Raw genomic sequence first — 24806 nt, 5'->3', positions numbered from 1 at the left:
ACGTTTCAGCATGTAAACTCTTATGGATTTCTTTTGACAGGATTTGTTGTGAAAGTTCCTTTCTTCCCCAAATAAAAATGCTTACAGTGGTAACAACAGATAAAAGAATGTAAAGATAGTTTCAGCCAAGTATTAATCTATAAAGTTAAGCAGACCAACATAAGATTTGCTTAATGGGTTGGCCTGTATGCATGTGTTGAATTTTAAAATCTAAGAAAGATTACTGCATTAAATTTGCAGGGACTGCCCAATTTTTGTTGTATTAGTATTTTATTTGAATTGTTTAATGAGTTGGGAAGGTTTTTTTTGTTTTTTGTTTTTTGTCATTGTTGTTTTCTGAGACAAGAGTCTCACCCTGTCGCCCAGGCTGGAGTGCAGTGGCATGATCTCGCCTCACTGCAGCCTCCACCTTCCGGGTTCAAGCGATTCTCCCTCAGCCTCCCAGGTACTTGGGACTACAGGCATCCACCATGATGCCCGGCTAATTTTTGTATTTTTAGTAGAGATGGGGTTTCACCATGTTGGCCAGGCTGCTCTTGAACTCCTGACCTCAGGTGATCCACCCACCTCAACTTCCCGAAGTGCTGGGATTACAGGCGTGAGCCACCGTACCCGGCCTAGAAATGTTTTTTAGTGGCAGTTAATTTCTAACTTGCAAACAATTTTAGGGATCTAGAGTTTTTTAGAAATTAGCGTTATATCAAGGAACCCAGTGGTATGCAGAATGTTTCTCATCTAAGTGATTAATTACAAATGCTTTTCTGAGAAAGACCTATTTGTTGATCCAAGGCTTAACGAACACTCAGCTTATAATTTTTTTGCTCCTTAAAACGTAATAAACATTGTCCAGAGTTTAGAATGACATATTTGGACCACATTCAACCAAGAGAAACTTAATGAAAATATTATGCAAAATACCTACTTAAAATGTGATTCTGTGGAATTGGCAGTTGAGGGTAGTGTTATATAGGCAAGCTGTAGTTCTTGCCTAGAACAGGCAAGTTCTCAATTCATCAATTTGATGAGTCCTTTAGCATTGTGTTTGGAAGATGTTTGGAAATAAGACAACTCAAGCAGCCCGCTTTTTGTAAGAGTAACGACTTTTCCTTCACAGTTGCCCTTTGATTGTTGCCATCTAATGGAGGACTATCATCAGGCTCTTTTTTTTTAATTGGAGCAGAGATAAAACTTTAAACATATCCCTGTGTAACATTTCGAAAAATAAAGGATACTAAAGCGTATACTGCCTTACTTAAAGAGAGGTGATAAAAGTTAGCATGGGCCATGCAGACTTTTTGAATTTTTGATTCGTATGATTTGGGGTAAGTTTTACTGCATTTCTCTTACTGTTTCTACGTCTTCAAAATGGGAATAATACTATCTATCTCTAGGATGTTTTGGGGAAATTGTTGAATTAACACACCCCTGTGGTGGTGTTAAATAGCAAATACACTGCTTTACCTTTTGTACCTCTGATATCACTTTATTGTGGTTTGATTTATAAATTTTGGATTAAATTTAAGAGAACTTTAGAAAGCTGAAATTTTTTATTTAGGGATGACAACTTGCTATTTTATAAGCGCTGTGCTATTACAAAAATCAATGTAAAAGCCCTGCTATTCAGTCTGGAGAGGGAAATAGACGTGCACAAATAATACAAATCAAAGAGGGAAAAGTACTGCAAATTCATTGAACATGGAAAAGCTGGTCTTTAGCCGTTTTTAAAAAGGGGCTGATAAAATATAGTCCCCCTATGTAGTTTATCCATAATACATAGTGTGCACATACAAGCTAAAAAGCCCTATGAAAAATGAGGCGTTTTAACTACCACAACCACCACCAACAAAAAGCATTGTGAGGGAAATAATGGTAAATTGGGCCTTGGTTTGTGAGAAACTTCAGCCCAGGCCTAGATCCTGGGGGAGGGGAGAAGAGGAAAGCCTTCAGTGAGAGTGTCAATAATTTTTAAGTTTATACCTAAGTTCTTTTTGATACTTGTTAGTGTTTCACTTTTTTTTTTTTTTTTTTTTGAGACGGAGTCTCACTCTGTTGCTGAGGCTGGAGTGCAGTGGCGTGATCTTGGCTCACTGCAAGCTCCACCTCATCTTGGCTCACTGCAAGCTCCGCCTCCCAGGTTCATGCCATTCTCCTGCCTCAGCTTCCCAAGTAGCTGGAACTACAGGCGCCCGCCACCACACCTGGCTGATTTTTTTGTATTTTTACTAGAGACAGGATTTCACTGTGTTAGCCAGGATGATCTTGATCTCCTCACCTCGTGATGCGCCTACCTTGGCCTCCCAAAGTGCTGGGATTGCAGTCATGAGCCACTGCACCCAGCCTAGTATTTCACTTTGAATCTTTAGGAGCAACATTTCAAAATTTGTTTTCAGATGTTCAGATGTTCTTTTTTTTTTTCTTTTTGAGATGGAGTTTTCACTCTTGTTGCCCAGGCTAGAGTACAATGGCGTGATCTTGGCTCACCACAGCCTCCGCCTCCTGGGTCAAGCGATTCTCCTGCCTCAGCCTCCCAAGTAGCTGGGATTATAGGCATGCACCACCACACCCAGCTAATTTTTATATTTTTAGTAGAGACAGGGTTTCTGCATGTTGGTAAGGCAGGTCTTGAACTCCTGACCTCAGATGATCCACCCACCTCAGCCTTCCAAAGCGGGATTACAGGTGTGAGCCACCACACCCAACCTCAGATGTTCTTAAAACGCTGATTCCTTCTAGGATTATTTTGCTAGCATTCATGATTTGGAGGGAGACCGTTCTCTGAACCTGATTTAATTTAGCAGGGTTTTTTTGTTTGTTTGTTTGTTTTTTTGAGACGGAGTCTTGCTCAGTTGCCCAGACTGGAGTGCAGTGGCACAATCTCGGCTCACTGCAAGCTCCACCTCCCGGGTTCATGCTATTCTCCTGCCTCAGCCTCCCAAGAAGCTGGGACTACAGGCGCCCGCCACCACATCTGGCTAATTTTTTGTATTTTTAGTAGAGACGGGGTTTCACCGTGTTAGCCAGGATGGTCTCGATCTCCTGACCTCGTGATCAGGAGTGATCCCTCGTGCTGGGATTACAGGCGTGAGCCACCGCGCCCGGCTAGTTAAGCAGTTTTTATTCCTGCTTCTTGCTAGCCCTTTCACCCAGTTGATTAAAAAAAAAAAAAAAAAGTTTTAGAACAGTCCGGGCTTTCTATCAGCATTGTTTAGTGCAGGTATCTTTTGTTTTGGGGTAAATATCAGGGAGCAGCTACTCTCTTACAGGAATTACATTGAATAATGAAGTTTTAGGCTGGCTTTAACAGTTCTTAAACATCAGGGATAATATACTTTTGGTTTGCCAGATTTCTTGTTGATTAAAAATGCAGATTTGCCATCTATTAATGGAAAATGCGTTAAGTGCTTGGGCACAAGCCTGCTTATAGATGACCTTATTCATAGAACATAAGTTCACAGTCTAAAATCTTACTCTGTTAGGCCACATTGCATAGAAAGGTAAGAATTTCAAGTCAAAATGTCTACAAAGACTTATTTTATTAACATCTCCTAATCATTAGCATTTTTGGTGGAGCACTTTTCTAATTGGTTGGTTGAAAGCAAGTGAGGAAATTGCAAATCAAAGAATGGAAGCCACTCTAGCCACAAGGGGGAGTAAGAGATTAATTTCCAAATCTCTGGGCCTGTAATGTGTGACAGATTACTGGCTTCTTGCATGATTTCTTTTCAAAATTTTAAGAGATCTAGCAATTATACAAGGCCCAGTGGCTCTACAGAATAAAAATTATAGGAAAATTATCTCTGCACAAGAGAATTGTACAAGATTAGAAATTTGAACTACACTATGCTGAAGAGTTGGAATTAAATTTCCTATTAATGAGGATGTTATTAAAATGACATTTGTGGGGTATTTTTGTGAGTTTTTAAATTGAGTAATACAAACTGGGAGTTTTATATTTATAGATTTGTAGAATGTGTTTAAATATGCAAAAAATTCATAGACTTATTGAATTTAGGGTTTGAAGGGACATCTGATCTAGCCTTTTCATTTTAACAGATCAAGACACTGCAGCTCAGGGGTTCATGAGGTCATACAGTAAGCATTAATATTTGTAGTCCCTTAATATAGTATCACCTTATTGTAGATTGAAACATAACATTTAATCTGCCATCAAGATACTTGGTTTGTAGGGGAGGATGAGGAGTTGTCAGAATAACAAAATTAATGACTTTAATTTCATTGAAAACAGTGGAGTGTTCTTGTTTGAGATGGAGTTTGACTCTTGTTGCGCAGGCTGGAGTGCAATGGCACAATCTTGGCTCACTGCAACCTCTGCCTCCCGGGTTTAAACGATTCTCCTGCCTCAGCTTCCTGGGATTAGAGGCATGCGCCACCACACCCAGCTAATTTTGTATTTTTAGTAGAGATGGGGTTTCTCCATGTTGGTCGGGCTGGTCTCGAACTCTGGACATCAGATCATCTGCCCTCAGATCATCCGCCCGCCTTGGCCTCCCAAAGTGCTGGAATTACCGGTGTGAGTCACTGCACCCGGCCGATTTTTGTTTTAGACTATATTTAGGGTGCTGTACTTACTGAGAATCACTTTTGAGGGCTCTTGTGCCTCAGTTACTTGCTACCTCAACCTTTTAACTTTTGATGTGTGTATGCTTTGTATGAAAGCAGGCATGTCTATGTCCTAATGTTTCTCTCTTCGTTTGTTGTTTTGGAAGACAGCCATGACAGTACAATCTGAAACAGAGGAATGGGTTATGGAGGCTTGATGGATCTTTCTCCCACTCACATATTTGGTGAGATCATGTCAAAGTTAGCCCAGCTGTGTTCGCAAATTTCAGTTCATAAATGTCTCATTAGAGGTTGATTGTTTTGCTTTGATATTCTGGGGGTATTTGCTATTTGCTAATGACACTTAATGTCTAATTACCTTTGTGCAAATTAAATTTAATATTAGGACCAGTAGGTCAAATACTCTTTTAAGACTAGATGAGAACTTTCTCCTCCACCCCACATATTTTTCTTTACAAATGTATCATTGTTTTTGTACTACTACTCTCCTAAATACAAAAGTAGTATCAGCCACATAAGGAAATTTGAAAAAAAAAACGAGCGTAAAAAGGGTATGAAAAAGGATATCTTTCAGAAATAAAGACAATTAAAAGGGACTTCTTTAAAATGTATTAACTTTTCATTTTGAAATAATTTCTGATTTAGAAAGAGGTTGGAAAAATATGAAGAGTTTTTCATATATTTTTCCAGATTGTCCAGATGTTATTAATTACACTATAATTATTAAAATCAGGAAATTGATAAAAATAAATGATAAACTATTATGTAACCTATAGATTTTAATTAAATTTAGCAAATTGTTTTATTGTAATTTGCTATTTTTGCTCCAGAATTCCATCCAGAATCACACTTTGCATTTTGATTACATGTCTCCTTACTCTCCTTTAACGTGGATCAGTCTTTTTTTAGTCTTTGCCGCTAATGATTTTGGCACTTGATTTTCAAGAGTACTGGCTGGTTATTTTGTAGAATGTCTCTCAGTTTCAGTTTGGTGATTCTTTTTTTTGTTTTTTTGTTTGTTTGTTTGTTTTTTTGAGATGGAGTCTCACTCTGTCCCCCAGGCTGGACTGTAGTGGCGCGCTATCCCAGCTCACTTTGCAACCTCTGCCTCCCAGATTCAAGCGATTCACCTGCCTCAGCCTCCCCAGTAGGTGGAATTACAGGCACCCGCCACCATGCCCAGCTAATTTTTGTATTTTTAGTAGAGACAGGGTTTCACCATGTTGGCCAGGCCAGACTGATCTCAAACTCCTGACCTCAAGTGATCTGGCCGCCTTAACCTCCCAAGGAGTGAGCCACTGTGCCCAGCCTGTCTTGTGATTTTTCATGATTAAATTTAGGTTGCGAGTTTTTGGTGAGAATCCCTTGAAGTGATAGGGTGTCCTCCTCAGTGCATTATATTAGGAGGCGCATGGTGGTGTCCTATTAATTAACCAATTGTATTTAGATAGTGCATTATGCTGTTAGGACTTCTGAAAACACACCCCATGGTGCAAAATACCCATTGAATTTTTTTTAAAGATGTATGCCTTATGATTATTATTACTTTGTCAAAGGTTACAAACTATTTTGCCCAAGTACTTTTTAAATAAGCTGTGTCTATTTATACTGAATAGGTTGCTTCTTCAAAGGGGAAAATATGATCCCAGCTCCATAACTTGTAATTTTCTTTGGAATTTATTTTCATTAGTTGGCTTCTTGTGTTCTAGTTGGCAAGCCCAAATCGCAGCACATAGCACGGTGGTTTGAGTGTATAGTGGCAGGGTGGCTGTTCTTCAGGGCTGAGGTAAATGTACAAATACTTCATGATTGAGTTCTTGTTCATAATTTTGGTGGTTGGTCTAAGGACCCTTAGTGTATAAATTCTCTGATTCTCTTTTAAGAAAAAAAAGTGATCTTGAATTTAAAGAAATGTAAGGGATAGTGGTGGGGTGGGAAATTCATTATATTAGAGGAGATTTCCTGGCTTTGGAGGGGAGATTTTGAGATTAATGCTGTAGTGAAATAAGAAGATTAAGGTGAGGAGGAGGCTGGTCACAGTTTTGTATTTGAAATGCTTGTCATGCCTTTTAGTTAGCAGAATTAGTACCATAATCTAGGACCCTTGACCTTTTAACAAGTTTACTCTGCCTTGCAGCCTCACACTCTCTTCCAGCTCTCTGCAGGATTTTTCTTAGGTTTTTCTTTGTTCATTACATAGACACCTGGAGCTTATCCATTAGGAGGTGCTTAGCCTGACCCTATGCTGCTGTTTCTGAAAATATGTGTATAGTTCAGCACTCACTTGTTATTTTTAAATGAGCCATTTCTTAGGTTTTCAGAAAAGTAGAACATTATTTTATGTCTTACAGCAGAATATTCATTATCAAATGTAGTGTCAACCTCAATAATTTCTATCAGGTTTCGTCTTAACTGTTTAGGAATTTGGTAAGGTAATACACTCTTGATGATGATGAAGACTTTCTGAAAAATAGTTTTTAGGATGCTCCAAGATAGTTTTAAAAATTTGTTTTATTTAAATGATGAAGCTATTAAAGTTATGCATATATTATTCAGTCAAGGAATTTAATATTTTTGAGTGCTTAAAATGTGTAGAACATGCCTTTAATAGAGCCTCTAAGTAGGTTAAGAGTATGTGTGTGTGTGAAAAGTTAAAGGTGCAAAACCATAATTGTTTGTTTTATTTGAGATGGAGTCTCACTCATTGGAGTGCAGTGGTGTGATCTCGGCTCACTGCAGCCTCCACCTCCTCGGTTTGTTCAAGCAATTCTCTTGCCTCAGTCTCTGGAGTAGCTGGGATTACAGTCGTGTGCCACTACACCCAACTTACTTTTGTATGTTTTTTTTTTTTTTTCAGTAGAGACGGGGTGTCACCCAGGCTGGTAATCTTTATTTTAAATTGTACTTGCTCCACATAAGAATTTAGGGGTTAAGAGCATAGCATGTAGAGGGAAAAAATAAAACTGCTGTAATCATCCTGCCTTCTTGGAGTTAATCTCTGTTAGTCCTTTGTGTATCCTGGGAATTTATGCACAAAGCAAACAATTCTGTCCTTGAAGAATAAGGATCATAGATCATATACTTAGTTTTGTAAATTGTACCCCCTACACACTTTGATGTATATCTTATGATTCATATTGACAGGTACCTCCTTACTCTTTATTTATTTATTTTTTTGGAGACAGAGTCTTGCCCTATTGCCCATGCTGGAGTGCAAATGGCACAACCTCCTCCTCCTGGGTTCAAGAGATTCTCCTATCTCAGCCTCCCGAGTAGCTGGGATTACAGGTGCCTGCCACCACACCCAGCTTAATTTTTTGTATTTTTAGTAGAGATGGGGTTTCGCCATGTTAGCCAGGCTGGTCTCAAACTCCTGACCTCAGGTGATCCACCCACCTCGGCCTCCCAAAGTATTGGGATTACAGGCGTGAGCCACCGTAGCCAGCCCGTACCTCCTCACTTTTAATGTCTGTGTAGTATTCTGTTATTTGGGTATGTAGCAACTTACTTAGCCAGACCCCCTTTTTTTTTTTTTAAAGGAAAAAAAAAAAAAGAGTCTCCCTCTGTCACTCAGGCTGGAGTACAGTGGTTCACTCATTGCAGTCGTGACATCCTGTGCTCAAGTGATCCTCCCACCTCAGCCTTTGGAGTAGCTGGGAGTGCAAGTGCACACTACACTAGGCTAAGTTTTTTTTTTTTTGAGACAGAGTCTTGCTTTGTTGGCCAGACTGGAGTGCTTTGGCATAATCTCGGCTCATTGCAACCTCCGCCTCCCGGGTTCAAGTAATTCTCCTGCCTCAAGCCTCCCAAGTAAGTAGCTGGGATTACAGGCATGCACCACCATGCCCAGCTAACTTTTTGTGATTTTAGTAGAGACGGTGTTTCACCATGATGGCCAAGCTGGTTTTGAACTCCTGACCTGAAGTGCTCATCCACCTCGGCCTCTCAAAGTGCTGGGATTACAGGCGTTACCTGTAGGCGTCTGGCCACACTAGGCTAAGTTTTAAAATTACTTTTAGTAGAGACGGGGTCTTGCTATATTGCTAGGCTGGTCACTAACTCCTGGCCTCCAGCAATCCTCCCAGCTCAGCCTTCCAAAGTGATTGTGGTTAAAGATACAAGCCACCACACCTGGCCGTTAGTCCTTTCTTGACAGAAATTAGGATATTTCCCTTTTTGCTCTTCAGTTAAAAAGCTCTACACTACACACTATCTGTATAGACAACGTAGATGAAGCTGAATAGCTTTGAAGAATCAGCTTTAGGGAGAACATAGCATTAGAGCTAGGTATGGAATGGTATTTAGCACAGATTCTTCTCTTTATTTTTCCAGCTTTATTGAGGTACGATTGGCAAAAAACAAATGTTTCAGTAAAGTGTACAACATAGCAGAGGTTACTTTAAGTCAACAGTTGTTAAAGTGATATGCCAACCACTGGGAGTCCTCTGGGGAGGTGTCAAGTCACAACTATTTTCTTCTTTTTTTTTTTTTTGAGACAGAGTCTCGCTCTGTTACCCAGGCTGGAGTGCAGTGGCACAGTCTCGGCTCACTGCAACATCCGCCTCCCAGGTTCAAGCGATTCTTCTGCCTCAGCCTCCTGAGTAGCTGGGATTATAGGCGCACACCACTATGCCCAGCTAATTTTTGTGTTTTTAGTAGAGACGGGCTTTCACCATCTTGGCCAGGCTGGTCTTGAGCTCCTGACCTCGTGATCCACCCTCCTTGGCCTCCCAAAGTGCTGGGGTTACAGGCGTGAGCCACCGCGCCCAGCCAGGTCACAACTATTTTCATAGCAAGTACTGTTATTACTGATTCTTATCACTTTGTTTGTACCATTTAGCACTGGTGCAAACACAAGGGTAGCTCAAACTTACTGGTTCCTTATCACTAATCAAGGCAGTGGTACTATACTGTACTAGTGATTATTGTATTTCTTTACCATTATGCACTCACTGTTTCTTTTAAAAACAAAAAGAACTGGTTTTTCTTAATGTCCTTGAATCTGAAACATTATTTTATTAATAGCTCTTAAATAGACATCTTTCAGTGAGGCAGAATGGGAAGTCCAATGGTTGTCTCTAAGAAAAACACTTATAGTTATTTGAATTGTGAGATAAACTAGCTGCTTTTCTTTTTTTTTCATGGAACACTTTTTTCTTGAAAGAACTGCAGGCAGATAAGCTGTGGGTATTCAGACTTAGGTATTCGACAAACAAATGAATTGAGCCTCTCACTTTAAGGGAAAATGATGTTTTTGACAAAGATAAAATTGAAGCTTTGGAGCAAAAACGAAAACTTTGGAAAATAATTACCACACCACCATGATCTTAGTTTTCTACTTTCCTATGACTATAAAGGGGTCTTGAGACAAACTTTTAAGCCATAAATTTGAAGTATTGTTACCGTTTAGGGTTTTTTCCTAGAAAATGTACCTATTTATAGAGATTTGTACCATATATATACCATGGTTGGGAGAAATAAGGTAATTTTAAATATTAGGAAATTATTTCACATAAGAGGGAGTCCCAGCTAAGGTGGCTTCTGGGTGGGTGAGTGGGTAGGTTAAGATGAGTTACTGCAGTATAAACAGTACTTGAAGTCTAATTTGGTTCATACTAGACTCTTAACTTCCAAAAAGATGGCAGCATTTCTTTGTTGCTTACTATTTGCCAGACTCTGCTAAATGCTTATTACATGCTAATTCATTTAATCCTTACAACAACCTTGTGCATTATGTCTACTACTAATATTCACCTTTACAAATGAGAATCTGAGACCCAGGAAGATTTCAGAGTTTTGTCAAGGTGATGAAGTTTGAATTTAGGCATTAAGCAGACTGTCTCCATAGGTTGTGTTCCTAACAAGTCTGTTGTTTAAAAGGAGAAACCAAGTACTAAAGGAAATGTTTTCTTTTTCTCTTTTGTTCTTTGATATGTCTTAATCCTGTGTTTTTAAATGAAAACTTTTTGCATCTTACTTCACCATTTTTCCTAGTTATACAAATTTTAGATTACCAAAGCTAAAATGATGTACTTAAGAGTACAAGAGCACTAAAGCAGATTTTTGAATGTCAGAATCTCCATACTTTATTTTCACGTAACTGAGCAACCAGTGAGTAGAGTGCCTACTCTTGGTTGGGAGGTGTGAATGGTGCCTTCCTGTCTGTACGTTCATTTAGACCACATAATAGCCTTCTGATGTGGATTTTCATATCGGTGAGAAAATAAAGATTAGCTGTTGTGTAAATTCTCAAAATTAATGGGTTAGGGTGGAATTTCAAGTCTGCCTGGTTTTAGAGTTTATACGATTTGCATTACATCAAGCTGTTCTTCTAACAGTTGTTGAATGCCAAAAAGGTTAAAGTCTTGCCACCAGCTCAGGCAGCAGTTTTGGTGGTTTAGGGGTAATCATACTGAAAGACCAGTGAGAAAGGCATATCACTAGAGATGGATTCTCAGTTCATTAACTTTTCACTAGGAATATTTGACCACAGGCAGGAGTGAGTGTTTTTAAAATTCGTATTAGTAGGGGCAGGTTGAGTCTATCCTAAGAAGGGATCAGAACTAGACCACCTGTCAATTTATGTGGTCTAGTTCAATTTATGTGGTCAATTTATGTGGTTCCTTTATTTTAATAGACTTAAAGACAAAACATCAGTGTGAATGTAGACTTTGGTTGGATTAAGGCATCTGTTGGAAACTGGCTTGGGAGGAAAAATGTTATTTGAACCCCATTTCTTGGAAGTGTTTTCACAATCTAAGAGGTTAATTGTACTATGGTACAACAGATAGAAAAATCTCTTTCATTTCTAAAATCTCAAATTTACCTGTTGGTTAGGTTAAGGATTAGTGTCCTCTCTTCAGAGCCCATGTCACATATTTAACTCTGGATTAGGAGCCATTTACCAGAGTATTATATACCAGCTTCTTGTGGCATTTTGCTGCTGAGTAAATGATTTCTTATCCCACTTAATATTATTAGGGTGACTGCTGTATAAATGCATTAACTCTAATTCAGCAAATTAATGTTAGGTATTTTTTTAAAATGTTGGCCGTGATATCTTTAAAAGACAGTGGCTGTCATGAAAAAACATTTAAAAGTTAATGGGAGCCGGGCAAGCTATGTTGGGGCCACTGCATTCCAGCCTGTGTGACAGAGCAAGACCTCATCTCTAAATAAAAATTTTTAAAAAGTTAATGGGAGGGAAAAAAGTAAAACTATACACATTTTGAAGTAAACTGAGGAAATACTGTGGATTTCTAAATGAGATTATATTTCAGGAAGATTCAACAGATTAACATTTAGCCTTGATTTAGTGCTTGAGTGTAGAATGTTTGACCTGAAGACTCTTTAGATTTGGTTTAAAAACTTAATGTACTGTGATAATTGAAAAATTTTATAAGTTGAATACCTTCAGTCAACTTAGCCCTTGTTTTACAAAAGTTGACCGGGCACGGTGGCTCACACCTGTAATCCCAGCACTTTGGGAGGCTGAGGCAGGTGGATCATGAGGTCAGGAGTTCAAGACTAGCCTGGCTAACGTGGGTGAAACCCTGTCTCTACTAAAAATACAAAAATTAGCTAGGTGTGGTGGCGTGTGCCTGTAGTCCCAGCTACTCGGGAGACTGAGACAGAAGAATCACTTGAACCTGGAAAATGGAGGTTGCAGTGAGCCAAGATCACACCACTGAACTCCAGCCAGGGTGACAGAGCGAGACTTCGTTCTAAATACAGTTGAAATTGTGACACTTAGTATACTTCCTTATATTATGGTGTGCCCACTCCCTCCCCTTTTTACTTCAGACCTTATTTCAGTCATGATTGCTTTCATTGTACTATTGTAGGTGAACGAAATTTAGGAGGTTTATTTCTGTGTTGAGCAGGATATTCTCTGAAGTTACTACATATTTTGAAAGTAGCTATTAGCCCTTTCCTCCCATCCATTCTCTAGCCATGTTTTTTTCTGCTTTGTTGTAACTGCTGCTTTCTGATATGTGCTGCTTCCTTTTTCTTTCATTCTTTTATCCTACATTTGGTTTTATCTTCCGGCTTCCAAATCTGGAAAACTTGGATTTGTTATTCTTTGGTCAGTTTGACAAAGCAACATACTTAATTGCCTCTTTTATATTACCATTAACCTAATTCTGTGAACTCTGTCTTCCCTTAGAATTGAAAAAGACTACGTGTACAAAAATCCAGTTAGTAGAAATAAGTTCTAGTATTTGATAGTACAACAGGGAAATTATAGTTAACATTTATTTCTTCTACCAAAGTAGTTAGAAAAATTGCAGTGCTCCTAACACAAATAAAAGATCAATGTTTGAGGCCGGGTGCAGTGGCTTTACACCTGTATTCCCAGCACTTTGGGAGGCTGAGGCGGGTGGATCACCTGACGTCAGAAGTTCGAGACCAGCCTGGCCAACATGGCAAAACCCCATCGGTACTAAAAATACAAAAGTTAGCCGGGTGTGGTGGCACACGCCTGTAATCCCAGCTACTCAGGAGGCCGAGGCAGGAGAAACGCTTGAACTTGGGAGGCGGAGGTTGCAGGGAGTTGACATGCCACTGCACCTCAGCCTAGGCACCAGAGCGAGACTCTGTCTCAAAAAAAAAAAAAAAAAAAAAAAAAAAAATCAGTGTTTGAGGTGATGGATATCCCAGTTCCTCTGATTTTATCATTATATATTGTATGCATGTATCAATATCACATGTACCCCCAAAATATGTACAACTATTATGTCAATTAAAATTTTTTTAAAAGAAACAGATGACATTTATGAATCCCCTCTACAAAATACTCAAGTTATCCTCTTTAGTTTCTTATTATACCTTTATGTGAAAAGAGGGCATTCACTGAGCAGGTGACCTGTTCCAGTACTGGATCACTCATAAGTTTTCTCATACTGAACAGAAATCTTCCCTCTTGCTAAATTTAATTGGTCTTGTCTCTTGGAGCCATTCATGTCCTGTTCTTTCCATTATCCTGACAGTTTCTAGTATACTCGCCATAATTTTGATTCCTGGTTGTGGAATCACATCCTTTCTGGTAGGCATATCATCCCATTGAGGCTGAGAATATGTTCCTTTTTTTTTTTCCTTTGGAGTTTCACTCTTGTTGCCCAGACTGGAGTGCAGTGGTGTGATCTTGGCTCACTACAGCCTCCACCTCCTGGGTTCAAGTGATTGTCCTGCCTCAGCCTCCTGAGTACTTGGGATTACAGGCATGTACCACCACGCCTGGCTAATTTTTTGTATTTTTGGTAGAGACGGGGTTTTACTGTGTTGGCCAGGCTAGTCTTGAACTCCTGACCTCAGGTGATCCACCCGTCTCGGCCTGCCGAAGTGCTGGGATTATAGGCGTGAGCCACCGCTCCTGGCAGAAAATGTTCTTTTATAGTTAGCTTTTTTTGAGCTACAGTATTAGCCCCTTTAAATTTAATCTTTAATCCAGTCTTGCTTGGTTTTTAAATCTTAATTAGCTTATATCATTGGACGATTTATTAGAAGTACGCCATTTATGCGTTTCTCAACTCCTTTTTTTTGAGATGGAGTCTCACTCTGTCCCCCAGACTGGAGTGCAGTGGCACGATCTCGGCTCACTGCAAGCTCCTCTTCCCGGGTTCACGCTATTCTCCTGCCTCAGCCTGCCAAGAAGCTGGGACTACAGGTGCCCGCCACCATGCCCGGCTAATTTTTTATATTTTTAGTAGAGATGGGGTTTCACCGTGTTAGCCAGGATGGCCTGGATCTCCTGACCTCGTGATCCACCCACCTTGGTCTCCCAAAGTGTTGGGATTATAGATAGGTGTGAGCCACCATGCCCAGCCACCTTTCTCAGCTCTTATGGTCAGCATCTCACCAGAAACACTTGCCACTTGTTTGGTTCTTTTGGTCTATCATTGGGCCAATAAGCAGCCTGACTGCTGTTTACCCAACTCTCCTGTTACTTGTGGGTTCTAACAAATAGCTTTAAAGTTGTTTTATGGTTAATTCGGTGTTCAACTTTGGGGAAAGGAGTGCTTAACTGCCATTTTAATTCCCAGGGAACTACTTAAAGTAGTTCAGCATATTACCCCAGTGTAAAATAAAACATGTAGGGATTCCAAAGTTACTACCTACAAAAGACAGATTACTCATTTTAGTAGCGTTTATCAACACCTTTCCTTAAAAACTTAAGTTTTTAGTATAGCTTTAAAATTTAACATCTTCAGTGATTGGTTCACTCTTAAGTAACTGCACGTGTTTATGGCCTTCATCTCTACATACATAGAAGGGGTTAAAGTTACTGAAAAGTGAAGGACGTGATTAGGCAGTATTGCTTTTTTTGAGACAGTCTCACTGTCACCCTGTCCTAGAGTACAGTGGTACAATTCAGTTATAAATCACTGCAGCCTCAAACTCCTGGACTCAGACAATCCTCCCGTCTCAGCTCCCCAGTAGCTGGGACTATAGGAGTGTGCCACCACACCTGGTTAACTTTTAAATTTTTGTGTAGAGGCAGGATCTTACGTTCACTGGGGTGGTCTCAAACTCCTGGTCTCAAGAAGTGATCCTCCCACCTCAGCCTCCCAAAGTGTTGGGATTACAGGAGTGAGCCACTGTGCCCTGCAATAATTGTTTTAAAGTGTATTGTACTGGAAGGAATGATAGCCTTGCTTCTACAGCTAGATTATGAAGTACCAGAATATTGTGCTTCCAGCTTCTAGCATAGTGTCTGGTGTTACTGTGATAATAGATAATGAGTGCTTACTCCTGAGTGCTTACCTGTATTTTTTCTCAACAATCTTAGAGGTCTCTGCCTTACAGTTGAGATAACTGAATCATTGAGATTAAGTAGTTCACAGTGTTGAGTGCTGTAATTCAAATCCAGACTCACCCCAGAGCCACTATGTTTATACCATCTCCCATAGTTGAATGAATAATACAATTTGTATAACAATGAAACTTTTGAAAACCCTGGTCATTTGTTTCTTAAAATATTGTTTTTAAGTGGAAAGACTCACCTGACTATTTTAAATGCAAGTCTTTTCCAGTGTTTGAGGCAGATCTCCAGAGAGCAACCATAGGTGGTAAAAAGCATTGTATACAAAGGACAAAACACTTTTGCAGCTAAGAGAACTTTGAATATGAAAGTATGAATGTGGTGTAATACAGAGGTTGCTGTCCTAACCAAAATGTTCTTCTGATTTCAGGCCAATAGTTTTATTTTTATTTTTTATTTATTTTGAGATGGAATCTTGCTCTGTCATCCAGGCTGCAGTGCAGTGGTGCAACCTCAGCTCACTGCAACCTCTACCTCTCAGGCTCAAGCAGTTCTCCTGGCTCAGCCTCCCAAGTAGCCGGGATTACAGGTGCCCTGGCTAATTTTTGTATTTTTAGTAGAGACAGGGTTTCACCATACTGATGAGGCTCACCTCAAGTGATCCTGCCACCCTAGCCTCCCAAAGTGCTGAGATTACTGGCATAAGCCACTGCGCCCGGCTTCAGGCCAGTATTTTTAAGTATCAGTTAATAATTGTAGGAAACATCATTTCAGGTTGACTTTTCTCACCTTTAACCTTTCTTACAGCACAGTGCAATCTGGCCCTACTGCCACTTCATCTGGGTTATCTAGCTTGAGTTGTAAAAAAAAAAAAAAAAAAAAAAAAATGGGGGAAGAAGTTGGGTTAAAACTGTTCACCTACCCACCATTGGAACATAATGGGTAAACACAAAGTTAGAGTAACTATTTAAAAGCATTTTTCAAATTTATATTTTGCATATAAATAGGTGCTATGTATACTCATACTTTGTTTTGTAAGTATGGATTTATTTGGAATTTAGCTCAACTAAAATTGACTTCACCTTGATTCCCAGAGTATACTTGAACTTTAAAGGAAGCAGGGTAGTGAGAATGGGTGGTGGGGTTTTTTTGTTTGTTTTAATGTTTACCTAATTCTACTACTAGAATTATTTTTCTCCCCCTTAACTGAAAATTTAAAAATTACCCATTTATTGAGTCTTCCCATCCCCAACACAATGATCTAATTCAATTACAGAGTGTAATGTTTAAAATCCTGATCAAATGACTTAGACTGTAGTAATAGTTTTAGACAGAATTTTATAGGATGATGATTTAATTTTATCTGTTGTCTGGGATGATCTGTAATCATGTATCTTACTAGCCGAAAATGACGTCAATGAGATTATTAAAGGTCTGCTCTTTTAAGATCTGTAAGTCTCCTACCACTGTCTTTTTAAATTTTTTTAAATTTTTATTTATTTATTTTTTGAGATGGAGTCTCACTCTGTCGCCTAGGCTGGAGTGCAGTGGTGTGATCTCGGCTCATTGCAAGCTCCGCCTCCCAGGTTCATGCCATTCTCCTGCCTCAGTCTCCCGAGTAGCTGGGACTACAGGCTCCTGCCACCGCGCCTGGCCAATTTTTTGTATTTTTTAGTAGAGACGGGGTTTCACCGCATTAGCCAGGATGGTCTCGATCTCCTGACCATGTGATCTGCCTGCCTTGGGCTCCCAAAGTGCTGGGATTACAGGCATGAGCCACCGTGCCTGGCCCATACCACTGTCTTAATTTAGGAAAAATGAAACTTTCGTTTTGAACAGTTTTTTTAATCTGTTGTGAGGTTTGCTTGAATTGTGTTCTTATAAATGAAGTTTATTTTGTTCCTCTCTCTCTGGCATGGACTCCTTAAGTGTCTTACATTATTGGTTTCTGCTTTAGTCATTTCTTCAGAGTCCCAAAAGGTTCATCCCGTATGTTCTATTTTCATGTCATGAACACATGAAACTTCAGATGGAAAGCTTGCCAGCTCATTAGAAAATGTTCCTAAATATGAACGGTCATGCTTCACGAAATTCATTGAAATCAGTATGTAAATAGATGACATTGTCAGGGACTGATACTCAATTGTATTGTCCTCAAATAATAAACTGAACACTAACTTCAAACTTCAAGTATTGCTGCCCAAAGCATTCTGCTTTAAACCACAAATTCATCTGCCAGCTGCATTCACAATTGTATTGACAGTGACTGGGTGTTAAAGTTGTATAACTTAAGGCTATAGTTTGTCCTTTAAAAAATGCAAGTTCTTTCAGTTTTGTAAATGTTTTATTCTCACTATGTCTGTTTCTTTTCTTCTTAAGTCTCTTTTGGAAAAGTTCTTGATCCCCAATGCTTCACAAGCAGAGAGCAAAGTCTTCTATTTGAAAATGAAAGGAGATTACTATCGTTACTTGGCTGAGGTTGCCGCTGGTGATGACAAGAAAGGTATGCTGTTTTTAAACCTGTTGGTTGAACTTTAGTGAGGAAGAGTCTCTGAAGTGTAAATAATTCCTTGCTTTTAATTGCTTAGAGTGCTGAATAAGGAGTAGCAGTGCTTTTTTGGTGTTCTGAGAATATATATCTACTGCCTAATACTGGTATTCTAATATATATGCTTTCTGAAAAGCCAATTTTGTGCACAGGGATGTTTTTTCAAGATTTTAAGAAAAGTGACCAGCCTGAGCAACATCTCTCTCTACAAAAAATGTTTTGAAAATTAGCTGGGCATGGTGGTGCAAGTGCAAGCCTTTGGTCCCAGCTAATCTAGAGGCCGAAGTGGGAGGATCACTTGGGTCTGGGAGATCAAGGCTGCAGTGAGCCCTGATTGTGCCACTGCACTCCACCCTGGGTGACAGACCCAGACCCTGTCTCAAGAAAAAAGAAATAGTGGTTACAGTGTAACTGAGGAGTAGTGCAAACTAGTTAATTTTTTAAAAATATAACAGTAATGGAGATTATAAAGTTGTTTTATCTTGACATTGACCAATGACTAGTGTATACCAGGAGAAAACTCCTTTTAAAAAAAAATTAAAGGGCCTTGTTCAATTAACCAGTATTAAGCTGTTACAGATTAGTATTTCAAAGGATACCTGAGATATTAAAGGTTTGGTTTGAGGGGTGAAGATACAATGCACACTTTATCTCAGTACGTTTTGGTGTGTCTTTATCCAGGGATTGTGGATCAGTCACAACAAGCATACCAAGAAGCTTTTGAAATCAGCAAAAAGGAAATGCAACCAACACATCCTATCAGACTGGGTCTGGCCCTTAACTTCTCTGTGTTCTATTATGAGATTCTGAACTCCCCAGAGAAAGCCTGCTCTCTTGCAAAGACAGTATGTATTTTACCTGTTACATAGAAATTTAGCAGTCTTTATTACTTGAGCACTGAAATCTAATGTACTATTTTTAAATCATAGGCTTTTGATGAAGCCATTGCTGAACTTGATACATTAAGTGAAGAGTCATACAAAGACAGCACGCTAATAATGCAATTACTGAGAGACAACTTGACAGTAAGTATATAACAGCATCATTAGTGATGAATGTGGTTGAAGAGGTTATGTTTTACTCTGAGGAATTTTTATTAAATCTTTTAAAAATTTTTTCTCAACACAATTCATAGGCTCTCATAAGTAGCTACTGTTAAAATCATATGAAGGAAAACTACAGAAACTGAAATATTAGACTAAGAACTAAAAAATATACACATTGATGTTACCTGTGTTACTAAAATTTGAATGTTAGTATCAAAAGTGTACTGAGGCTCTACATGTTTTAGTTCCTTTAAGAATGATTTTCTTGCCCATCAAGTTGCCTCTGTATTTGTAAAGATAATGGTAGGGAATTAATAACTTGAGTTATAAAATCTCAGGTGTCTGCAGAATCTAAGTGGAAGTCTATTTTGCCTAGCTGCTGCTTTTAAATGACTTAATATGAAAGGTCGTGATTGTCCTTGGGATACTGCAGATGTATAAAAAGAAACAGTGTCACTATCACACTAGAAACATCAACAGTAATTCCCTAATAATGTTTGAATATCTAAATAATACTTGAATTCCAATTGTCTCTCTTTTTTTAAGTTATTTGAATTGGGATTCAAATTCAGTCCACAGTGCAGTTGATTTGTATGTCTTGTTTCTTAGGTCTTCTCATTCAGATCAATATTAGATTTGAAATTTTGAGGCTTAGGTGAAAAAATTATCAAGCATTTGCTGTGTTGTGTCAGGTAAAGAGGTAGGAATTGCAGATGATAATCTAGTATTACGGTTTTTTTGTTAGACTTTTAGGGCCATTTCTCTTGGGGATTATATAACCTCATTTTATACATTTCTCTTCCAACTTTATTCTAGTCCACTGCCATTTTCTATGAACTAGTTATATATTCTAGTGCTGAAAATATTGTTTTTTGAATAGCATTGTATACTTGTTTATTAAACCTAAAATTACTTTATTAGCGCAATTTGGAGCTACCTATAAACTTTTCTGATACTTGAGTCAAGATAATAAGCTATAGTAAAGAATGAAAGAATCTTTATATCAAATGTTAAGAAGCACTTTGTTAACTAACTTTGGTATTAAGGATTTTTCTTTTCTAGTTTGAAGTGATGACATTTTTCAAGTGATGACCTGAGACCTAGATACTGTGTTTTGTTCTCATCACTTTTGGAAAGGCCCTGATCTACTGTCTGCTTCCAACTGAATTTTGCTATCAGTATAGCATGAAGAGCATATATTGCAATAAGAAAACCAGGGTTGGCCGGGTGTGGTGGCTCACGCCTGTAATCCCAGCACTTTGGGAGGCCGAGACAGGTGGATCACGAGGTCCGGGGTTCAAGAACAGCCTGGCCAAGATGATGAAACCCCATCTCTACTAAAAATACAAAAATTAGCTAGGCATGGTGGCGGGTGCCTATAATCCTAGCTACTCGGGAGGCTGAGGAAGAGGATTGCTTGAACGCAGGAGGCGGAGGTGCAGTGAGCTGAGATCATGCCACTACACTCCAGCCTGGGCAAAAGAGCGAGACTCCCTCAAAAAGAAAACCAGGGTTTTGATTCTAATTCTGTCATTACTTATATGTCTTCTCTGAGCCTTATTAGTGTTAGCTGTCACCATTATAGGTTGATAAGACCATTTATCTGTCAAGAAAAGAAATTATCCCAAAACTTAGCATTTCAGTCTGAATTTGGTTGACCAAGACTGTCAACACATTACTCTAGAAAAAGAGAAATATTTTGTGTCAAATTTTCATGTTTATACAGAAAATTCAAAAATCCTTGAAAGTTGGAACAGGAAGAGACACATTAGAAACAATTTCATCTTGCATTTACAAAACCCCTTGATTTCCAAGAGGTCATTTGGCTATCTGTGTGACCTTGGAAGTAGTAGTCTCTTTTCCAGGCCAGAGATATATTTGCTTAGTAGATAAATGAAGCTAATGGATGATTTGGGGAATATAAAAATAATAATTAGGTGGATTTTTCCCCTTCCCCTCAGTATTCATGTGTAAGTCATATAAAATTTAAGATTGTCTTGAATCCTTTTGTAATTACCTCTGAAAATCCCTAGAGAGTGGTTAAGACTTAAACGTTTTTAACATTGGAGCAGTTGGCATAAATAGAGTTCATAACCCTACCACCTATGGGACAACTTTCATTTTTACCTCTTAAAAGATTTGGTTCTGGTTTTTGTCCAGCATTTGTTTTGAATCATACGATAGGTTAGTGCAAAAGTAATTGAGGGTTTTGCCATTTAACGTAATGGCAATTACTTTTGCACCAACCTAATAAATATACAAAGGTTTGTTTTTCTAAGCTTGAAGTGTTAGAAAAGCTAGATTTGTAGTTTAGCTCAGAGTTGAGGCTGGTCCTTGAATTTCATGGACTATAGGATTCTGTTTGGAGTGTGAGTCATTCTAAGATCTACCAGGGGAGAGTAGTCCACCCTAGCTCCTTCAGCATGGGCCAAATTAGATGCTTCTGGTATAGTTGGACTTAACCTTGGATGTCCATCTTTCATATTGGGGCTCTTTAGGTTCTGACACCTATTGATGCTTAGTTTTTAAAAAATAATTTAGGGGCCGGGCACGGTGGCTCACGCCTGTAATCCCACCACTTTGGGAGGCTGAGGTGGGTGGATCATGAGGTCAGATCAAGGCCATCCTGGCCAACATGGTGAAACCCTCTCTCCCCTAAAAATACAAAAATTAGCTGGGCATGGTGGCACACGCCTGTAGTCCCAGCTACTCAGGAGGCTGAGGCAGGAGAATCACTTGAACCTGGGAGGTGGAGGGTTCATTTCCAGCCTGGTGACAGAGCAAGACTCCATCTCAAAAAAAAAAAAAAAAAAAAAAAAAAAATTTCTTCTACTTTCTCTTCACCTTCTATGGATACCCAAAACTCTTCCTGTATCTGAAGATTATTTGAAGGCAACTCGGTGGTATACTTACCCTGGTTATACAGTGGTTACAGAGAAAGTAAATTTGTGTATTGAGATGTTTTTGTATCTTGAAGCTAAGTGATGCTGCTATTTTTTTAAGAATGCTTTCCAACTAAAACGTTTGGGTATCTTGGCAACATATATACATATATGAAAACTTTGCCCCCCTCCCCCCCCCCAATCCCACTGAAACTTGCTGAAAAATCTTTCCTTCTTTTACCAGTTGTGGACATCGGATACCCAAGGAGACGAAGCTGAAGCAGGAGAAGGAGGGGAAAATTAACCGGCCTTCCAACTTTTGTCTGCCTCATTCTAAAATTTACACAGTAGACCATTTGTCATCCATGCTGTCCCACAAATAGTTTTTTGTTTACGATTTATGACAGGTTTATGTTACTTCTATTTGAATTTCTATATTTCCCATGTGGTTTTTATGTTTAATATTAGGGGAGTAGAGCCAGTTAACATTTAGGGAGTTATCTGTTTTCATCTTGAGGTGGCCAATATGGGGATGTGGAATTTTTATACAAGTTATAAATGTTTGGCATAGTACTTTTGGTACATTGTGGCTTCACAAGGGCCAGTGTAAAACCGCTTCCATGTCTAAGTGAAGAAAACTGCCTACATATTGGTTTGTCCTGGTGGGGAATAAAAGGGATCATTGGTTCCAGTCACAGGTGTAGTAATTGTGGGTACTTTAAGGTCTGGAGCACTTAGAAGGCTGTAGTAGAAACATACCCCATGGACACCACAGGTTAAACCATGTGTATCTGTGGAACACTCAATCTTAATGTGCACACCTTTGACTACAGCTGCAGAAGTGTTCCTTTAGACAAAGTTGTGACCCATTTTACTCTGGATAAGGGCAGAAACGGTTCACATTCCATTATTTGTAAAGTTACCTGCTGTTAGCTTTCATTATTTTTGCTACACTCATTTTATTTGTATTTAAATGTTTTAGGCAACCTAAGAACAAATGTAAAAGTAAAGATGCAGTAAAAATGAATTGCTTGGTATTCATTACTTCATGTGTATCAAGCACAGCAGTAAAACAAAAACCCATGTATTTAACTTTTTTTTAGGTTTTTTGCTTTCGTGATTTTTTTTTTTTTTTTTTTTGATACTTGCCTAACATGCATGTGCTGTAAAAATAGTTAACAGGGAAATAACTTGAGATGATGGCTAGCTTTGTTTAATGTCTTATGAAATTTTCATGAACAATCCAAGCATAATTGTTAAGAACACGTGTATTAAATTCATGTAAGTGGAATAAAAGTTTTATGAATGGACTTTTCAACTACTTTCTCTACAGCTTTTCATGTAAATTAGTCTTTTGGTTCTGAAACTTCTCTAAAGGAAATTGTACATTTTTTGAAATTTATTCCTTATTCCCTCTTGGCAGCTAATGGGCTTTTACCAAGTTTAAACACGAAATTTATCATAACAAAAATACTAATATAACTGCTGTTTCCATGTCCCATGATCCCCTCTCTTCCTCTCCACCCTGAAAAAAATGAGTTCCTATTTTTTCTGACAGAAGGGGAGATTGATTGGAATTCCATTTAAAATTTTGGTATATGGCATTTTCTAACTTAGGAAGCCACGATGTTCTTGGCCCATCATGACACTGGGTAGCATTAACTATAAGTTTTGTGCTTCCAAATCACTTTTTGGTTTTTAAGAATTTCTTGATACTCTTACAGCCTGCCTTCGATTTTGATCCTTTATTCTATTTGTCAGGTGCACAAGATTACCTTCCTTTTTTAGCCTTCTGTCTTGTCACCAACCATTCCTACTTGGTGGCCATGTACTTGGGAAAAGGCCGCATGATCTTTCTGGCTCCACTCAGTGTCTAAGGCACCCTGCTTCCTTTGCTTGCACCCCACAGACTATTTCCCTCATCCTATTTACTGCAGCAAATCTCTCCTTAGTTGATGAGATTGTGTTTATCTCCCTTTAAAACCCTACCTATCCTGAATGGTCTGTCATTGTCTGCCTTTAAAATCCTTCCTCTTTTCTTCCTCTCTTCTCTAAATAATGATGGGGCTAAGTTATACCCAAAGCTCACTTTAACAAAATATTTCCTCAGTACTTTGCAGAAAACACCAAACAAAAATGCCATTTTAAAAGAGGTGTATTTTTTCTTTTAGAATGTAAGCTCCTCAAGAGCAGGGACAATGTTTTCTGTATGTTCTATTGTGCCTAGTACACTGTAAATGCTCAATAAATATTGATGATGGGAGGCAGTGAGTCTTGATGATAAGGGTGAGAAACTGAAATCCTAAACACTGTTTTGTTGCTTGTTTTATTATGACCTCAGATTAAATTGGGAAATATTGGCCCTTTTGAATAATTGTCCCAAAAATTACATTCAAATAAAAGTGCAATGGAGACCTTGGGGTCTTTATTTCCAGGAGAAAAGATACCTTGTGCATCTAGGGCAACAATCCTTTTCCCTCACAGCTCTTTATTTTACCTCACTCACTGATTTCTCCTGACCCCCAAGCCAAGGAGGTAAAATAATCATACATATATTTTAAGTCATATTTTATAGCTAAGGGATGTCAAGCTAGACTGAAGAGTTTTTTTGTTTGTTTGTTTTTTTGAGACAGTCTAGCTCTGTCACCCAGGCTTGAGTGAAGTGGTGCAATCTCGGCTCAGTGCAACCTCCGCCTCCTGGGTTCAAGTGATTCTCCTGCCTCAGCCTCCTGAGTAGCTGGGCATACAGGTGCCCACCACCGTACCCGGCTAATTTTTGTGTTTTTAGTAGAGATGGGGTTTCACCATGTTGTCCCAGCTGGTCTTGATTTCCCAACTTCAGGCAATCCGCCTGCCTCAACTTCCCAAAGTGCTGGGATTACAGGAATAAGATACCGTGCCCAGCAGAGATGCGCTATTATTCAAGTAAATAAAACCTGAAACTTGGCACATTTGCCTATTTAATGTGCATCAGTCATCTGAACTAG

General features: G+C 38.9%; 1 protein-coding gene across 7 annotated transcripts in view; it reads left to right on the top strand.

Annotated features, from left to right (window-relative positions):
- YWHAZ (tyrosine 3-monooxygenase/tryptophan 5-monooxygenase activation protein zeta) overlaps positions 1-24233 on the top strand; it is a 35095-nt gene extending 10862 nt beyond the window's left edge. For all 7 annotated transcript variants that reach the window (XM_005563818.5, XM_015455086.4, XM_015455085.4 and 4 more), the window contains 4 exons: positions 17723-17846; positions 18573-18736; positions 18821-18916; positions 22064-24233. In XM_005563818.5, coding sequence (XP_005563875.1) covers positions 17723-17846; positions 18573-18736; positions 18821-18916; positions 22064-22123 — 444 coding nt within the window. In that variant the 3' untranslated portion in view covers positions 22124-24233. The remainder of the gene's footprint in view (positions 1-17722; positions 17847-18572; positions 18737-18820; positions 18917-22063) is intronic.
- Positions 24234-24806: the final 573 nt, after the last annotated feature.

Source organism: Macaca fascicularis, chromosome 8, assembly GCF_037993035.2.
Source record: "Macaca fascicularis isolate 582-1 chromosome 8, T2T-MFA8v1.1".
NCBI lineage: Eukaryota > Metazoa > Chordata > Mammalia > Primates > Cercopithecidae > Macaca > Macaca fascicularis.
This window is presented reverse-complemented; position numbering and strand designations above follow the sequence as displayed.